Source organism: Quercus lobata, chromosome 11 (assembly GCF_001633185.2).
Source record: "Quercus lobata isolate SW786 chromosome 11, ValleyOak3.0 Primary Assembly, whole genome shotgun sequence".
NCBI classification, from domain to species: Eukaryota; Viridiplantae; Streptophyta; class Magnoliopsida; order Fagales; family Fagaceae; genus Quercus; species Quercus lobata.
The window spans coordinates 18,757,566-18,764,388 of NC_044914.1; the positions used below are offsets into that span (position 1 = coordinate 18,757,566).

The window sequence follows — 6,823 nt, forward strand, 5'->3', positions numbered from 1 at the left end:
TCAGACTTAATTAGTTCCAAATTTACTCTAATTAAAAGATAATTACACAAATTACTCATTAAATAATTAGTATTTAACTATCTAATTAATTAGGTGTATGCAACCTCACCATAAAATGTAGTCCTAACCAATCAAATTATGACACATCATTGATTTCAAATTGATTACACTTATAACCAATTGAAATCAATTATTCATAATCACATATAATCAGACTCAATTTGTGATAGTACATCTCAGCCATTAAAACTTGATTTGATGATAACTTTCAATCTGGTGGTCCGATTTGGGCTTATGACCAGTCGATTTGACCGTTACAATATCAAGATCATTTTGGTGAAATGAGATTAAGGATCTAATGGCCAGAATCAAGATGTATATTTTCAAGGTGAAATTACCCTCTTGCCCTTCATGTGAGGTTAAATACGGATTGCAAAATAGGATTTCAATAAACTTATGCTTCCTCAAAATTTCAAAAATGTTCGTAAGGTCTCCCACATGCTTAGACACCACCTTACTCTTTACAACCATATCATCAATATAGACTTCAATACTTCTGCCCAACTGTGGTTCGAACATTTTAGTCATCATCCGTTGATAAGTAGACCCTACATTTTTCAAACCAAAAGGCACCACTTTGTAATGATAGTTTCCAGTGGGAGTGACAAAAGCTGTCTTTTCCTGATCGTCCAGTGCTAGTGGTATCTGGTGATATCCTTAAAAGACATCCAAGAAACTCATCCGAGGATGACCTACCATCGCATCCACCAACTAGTCTATCCAAGGCATAGGGAAAGGGTCTTTTGGACAAGCCTTATTGAGATCTATGAAGTCCACACACACACGCCATTTCCCATTTTTCTTTTTCACCACCACTGTGTTAGCTAGCCACTGAGGATAGAAAACTTCCTTTATAGTCCCTGCCTGTTTGAGCTTTGTTACCTCATTTCTGACAGCCTCGGCGTGCTTTTTGGATAGACGTTGAGGTGGTTGTCTCTTCGGAGTGATGAAAGGGTTAGCATTCAAATGATGACAAATGAAACTTGGATCTACACCCGGGGCTTCGTATGCGCTCCACGTGAACACATCAACGTTTTCTCTAAGAAATTCAACCAATTGCTCCCTCTCTTGTAGAGGCAATTGAGCCCCAACCTGAAAGAACTTCTCTGGATCATCATCAATAATTACTTTTTCTAGATCTTCACATTTCGCTTCATTGGCTGGTCTATTGAAGAGTAACGCTGGAGTTTCTAATTGCTATAAACCATTCTCAGCAGTCGCCAAGATTTCAACCTCAAGCCGATATTAGATGGCCACTACCAGGCATTGTCTGGCCGTAGACTGACTTCCTAATATTTCCAAAACCTGGCCTCCAGAGGGATATTTCACTGTTTGGTGAAGAGTAGAGGAGACAACTCCTAGGGTATGAAGCCAAGGTCTGCCCATAATGACCGTATTTGGAGAGAAAGCATCTACAACAATGCCACCTCCATCACATCCGAGCCACTCTGCACGGACATTCCGATTTGTCCCTTCGGAATGACCATATTACCTTCAAAACTCACTAGAGGAGAATTGTAAGTTGTTAAATTCTTAGGTTTCAAATTTAGCCCCTTATATAGGTCAGGATACATTATCTCAACTCCACTGCCTTGATCGATTATCACCCTTTCACATTGTACCCACCAATTCTAAGTGTAACCACCAAAGCATCATCGTGCGGTTGTATGGTTCCAAGTTTGTCCTCATTTAAAAAACCTAACACCAGTGGGATGCCCATCTTGACTCTCTTCGGCATTGAACTGAATTCCTCAACTGGGTAACGAGATACTGACATGACTCTGGAGGGGCAAGATCCATTCCTCCTTAAGGCAACAAATATGACATTGATCATGCCTAGAGGGAGTCTCGAAGAAGCATTTTCCCAAAACTTTGAACCCGTTTGGCTCCCCCGGCCACTGGAATGATGCAAGAGTTGCTTTAATTTCCCTTCCCAAACCAGTTGGTCTAAATGGTTCCACAAGCTTCTGCAATCCTCGGTAGTGTGTCCATGGTCTTGATGGTATTGGCAATAAAGGTTTTGATTATGCCTTATAGGATTTTCTGCCATCTTGTTCAGCCATTTAAAGAACAGCTCGTTTTTAATCTTCTTCAAAACCTGTTGTATTGGTTCTCAAAACACAGCATTAACCACCTGGGTGTTGGTAGATCCCGGCTACCCAACAAAGTCTTTCCGAGGTCGGTTATTATTGTATCGGTCCGACCTGAAATCCCTCTTCTCTTGAGGGATCATCTTAGCATTTCCTTTCCCCTGCAGTTGGTCTTCTTTTACCCTTCTGTACTTGTCAATCCGATCCATAAGTTAATGCACACTAGTAACAGGTTTACCAGTCAGAGATTTCCTCAAATCATGCTCGGTTGGAAGGCCAGCCTTAAAAGTACTAATGGCTACATCGTCATAGTCCCCGTCTATTTCGTTAAACATCTCCCAATATCTATCCGAGTAGGTCTTTAGAGTCTCCCCCTCTCGCATGGACATAGATAATAAAGAACCCAAAGGCCAAGGAACCCTGCTACAAGTGATAAAGCGAGCGCCAAAGGCCCGAGTAGGCTTCTTAAAGGAGTCAATGGAATTCGCCCTTAAACCATTAAACCACCTCATCACCACAGGACCCAACCTAGATGGAAAGGCCTTACACATCAAAGCCTCATCTTTGGAATGAACAACCATCCTTTGATTGAAGTGACTGACATGTTCCACCGGATCTATTCGACCATTATAAATGGTGAATGTGGGTTGATGGAATCGCCAAGGAAGACTCCCGCCTTCTATGTTTCGTGTGAAGGGTGATTTAGAGTTTTGACTTAACGCCTTGTTCATGGCATCATTCCCCAGGCCTTTGCGAGGCGGGCTCTTATATCTACGTCTATGGTGGTACTCCTCGTCATAGGAGAAAGACTCGCTGGGTGGAGTCCTGGATCTCCGTCTATCACTAGCACCATCTGTCTCCTCGGAGGACAGCTCGGAGTTCGGTGATGAACATCTTCGCCGTGCGTGGCGCAATTCCCTTTTCAACTCGTCGATTTCAAGTTGCATATCTCTATCGTTCTTTGCATGGGAAACACGACTCTTCCCTCAAGACTGGCTTTTACTAGTATGAGCTGCCCTCACGATCTCCTCTCCTTTCGAGGCTCCTACACGGATTGTTATGTTGAGACCCTCTTGATTCTGCTTGGTGTAGATTCATATCCACTTGGTGTGGACCTGTCACTGCCTGGTGTGGACTTGCTTCTTCCATCTTAAACGTTTCACCTGAAATACTTTCAAAATAGACCAAGTTATTCCCACAGACGGTGCCAATTGTAAGGACTGAATTTGGATTGGACCCAATATAGGATTGGGTTTTAGCCCAACAAGCCCAAACAACGAATTTGTAGAGCATGGGTGAAAGAACTAGTTTTATTCGGTAAGTAAGACAATAACAGTTGTTTATTTAAGAGAATCAAACACAAGTAAAGTGAGAAAATCTGTCCTCGGCATAGTCCGAATAGCTATGTTATAATGTCAAGTTAATGATCAAGGTTACAAGAGTTTAAAGGATTATTACAAAGATTTCTTAGTTTTTCGATCCCCCTCTTTTAGGTCACCTCTCCGTGCTATATACTATAATTTTGGTATCATCCTTACCATACACATGTAGGTTGGGTTCTAGGAACTCCTTCTTGTCCCATCCAACACCTCTCAGAACCTTTAACTAGCAGCTGTAAGGCTGCTTCACCATTGTTCAGATATCACCTCCACATTAATGCAGCCAGAGAGTTAGCTGGAATGCATTTAATATGGAGGTAGCAGTTTTTGTAGATATTTGTTGCCTCTCTCTACTCCTCCCTTATCTAATGTCCGACTTCTAACCGTGATGCAACCTTGAAAGATGTTCAGGATGATAGGGCATTTCTACTGACCTCGAATCTTTATTTCTGAGATGGCTTTTCCCCTCGGACATATTTTGAACTATCCTATACAATCCTTATTTCTTCTTCTTCTACCATTCCCATAATAACCTTATTTGACCATTCTCAGACTAGTAAATATCCTCGGATTGGGCCATAGGCCCAATTCGTACAGTTTTAATAGTACATTCTACCTAACTAGCCCCCACAATTATCATGTTACTTTATAAATTATTTGTAGTAATAGTGACATGCCTTCCAATGAAAATAGTCAATGTTCAAATCTTCTCTCTCTTAATTATTAATTTATTATTATAATTTTTTTAAATTGTATCTCCAAATTTCCATAATTCAAATTAAAACTGTATTAAAGTAAATGGCTAGGCCACTTGTCCTTTTTTTTTTTTGTTGCTTTTTTATTATTATTTATAAATCACAATGGCTGTAATATTGGGAAGTAACGATGTTATGCAATTAATAAACTTACTTTGTCAATGATATATTATTTAATAACTTGATATTGAATTTATTTATCATTATACTTTTTAATTACTAACTTGATATTTTTTCTTTGATACAAGATAGAAATTCTACTCTAGTTTAGTCAAGTGTATATGCGTGTGAAACTCTCTCTTTAGATTCTTTAAGAGTTCATGCTTCCATATGGAGATGCGGTTCCACCAAGCATTATTTTTTAATGAAACTTTTTAGTGACCAAATATGTAAATCACAATGTAGTAATGTGTGAAGTAGACAAGGGCTTTGTAGCTATTTTGGTAGGTTTTAGTGTTTTCAACGGAGATTTCCTATGTTCAAATGCACCCTCCTTCAATTATTAAATTATCAACAAACAAAAAAAATGCAGTCAATATAATATTCAAAGAGTGGTGTTAGGTGTACTACAAATTTTATTGTACAACATGTATTAGTTGATATGTCAACTTTTAAAATGCATGATAAAATACTATTCCCTCCGTCTCACTTTTTTTGTCTTGTTTGAAAAGTCAAATTTTTTAAGGGAACATCATTTATTGTCTTGTCTACCTTTTAAAAATGTATAAGTTTCCAAAACTACCCTTAAAAAAATTTATCAAAAAATTGAATTAGTAAATTAATAGGGGTATAATAGGAACATTAGTAAATTAATGACTTTTATTTTTAGAAACATGACAATATTTTTGGACATTTTAAAATGGAATAGAGGACAAAAAAAGTGGGATAGAAGGAGTAATTAAGATATTTATTTATTATGTTGTTAACGTGATATAATCATATTTGTTGGGAAATATAGACCCCAGTTGATAGAATTAACAAGTTTTAAATTCAAGTTGTTAATTAAATTTATTATGTAAAAAACTTATTAAAACAAACAAATATCAATATCATGTTAAAATCATGCAACAGAAAAATAAATAAGACAAGATATGATAATCCAGAAAAACCAATGAAACCAACCAGTTTCACAGTAAAAAATCTGGGGGGGAAACCTTCCCAAAAAGCAATCCACTATAGTAAAGAGAAGTTTCAGATCTAGTACAAAACCTTTGTCCCTAGACTCTACAATCCCCGTAGATGAACTCACAGCAGAAACCTTCTACCGCTTCAGAACCTCTGAACTCTTCAATATATGAATGCCACCCTTTGATGCACGAATCCCAATACGTGACTGACCAATTGCGCAGATCCCAGTACGCGACTTAATCACCAACTAGAAGAAAATTGTTGGCTGCAAAATTTTCACTTCATCAACCATGAAGATCAAGAAGCACTTGGTTACAAAACCCTAAGGTGCAAAAGACGCAGTAGTTTCTTTCAGAGAGAATAAGGCATCGGTCACCTTTTGCATAAGTTCTCCTTGTATTCTCTTATGTGACGGCCTCTAAAATAAGTCTTATATAGGTCTAGGGTTGTGAGAAAAGAAACCCTACACATACATGTCATCATGGGTCGAAAATCAGATCTGAAAATCAGATTTGAAAATCTAAATTCCCGTAACCTCGATCGATCGAGAGGTGTCGAGCTTTAAACCTCGACAGATACAGCTATCGAGGAGTTGTCGAGGAGATAGAAACTTTCTCGATCGATCCACCAGCTATCGAGAGGTGTCGAGCTATCTGTTCGCAGCTGTTGAGAGGTGTCGAGAAGGTGTCGAGCTATCTGTCCGCAAGTGTCAAGCTATCTGTCCAGCTTTATTGAACAGTTTTTCTTCACTTGTTTCTTGGTTCAATCTTTATGGCTTTAATACTAGACTTGAACAACATGTTTCTTGACGTATTAAACACATCCTAGATCTACCCAAATACAAGTAAAGTGCATTTTGTTAAAGGATTAGCCAATTACATAAATGAATGACATATGTTCTTAACAAGTGAAACACATATGTCCTAACAATATTCATTGTCATGTTATTTTGTAAATTATTTGTTGTAATAGTGACATGCCTTCCAATGAAAATAGTAAATGTTCATATCTTCTCTCTCTTAATTATTAATTTATTATTATTATTTTTAAAATTGTACCTCCAAATTTCCATAATTCAAATTAAAACTGTATTGAAGTAAATAACTAGGCCACTTGTCCTTTTTTTTTTTTGCTTTTTTATTATTATTTATAAATCACAATGTTTGTAATATTGGGAAGTAACGATGTTATGCAAATAATAAACTTACTTTGTCAATGACATATTATTTAATAACTTGATATTGAATTTATTTATCATTATACTTTTTAATTACTAACTTGATATTTTTTATTTATTTATACAAGATAGAAATTCTACTATAGTTTAATCAAGTGTATATGTGTGTGAAACTCTCTCTTTAGGTTCTTTAAGAGTTCATGCTTCCATATGGAGATGAGGTTCCACCAAGCA

The 6,823-nt window shown here is 37.3% G+C and overlaps 2 protein-coding genes across 2 annotated transcripts; both read right to left on the minus strand.

The window, feature by feature from the left end:
• Positions 1-1,663: 1,663 nt before the first annotated feature.
• LOC115966517 lies at positions 1,664-2,110 on the minus strand. The gene has a single exon (XM_031085735.1). It carries the CDS (start codon positions 2,108-2,110, stop codon positions 1,664-1,666), a length of 447 nt encoding a protein of 148 aa, XP_030941595.1.
• Positions 2,111-2,362: 252 nt separating this feature from the next.
• LOC115966518 lies at positions 2,363-3,097 on the minus strand. The gene has a single exon (XM_031085737.1). It carries the CDS (start codon positions 3,095-3,097, stop codon positions 2,363-2,365), a length of 735 nt encoding a protein of 244 aa, XP_030941597.1.
• Positions 3,098-6,823: the final 3,726 nt, after the last annotated feature.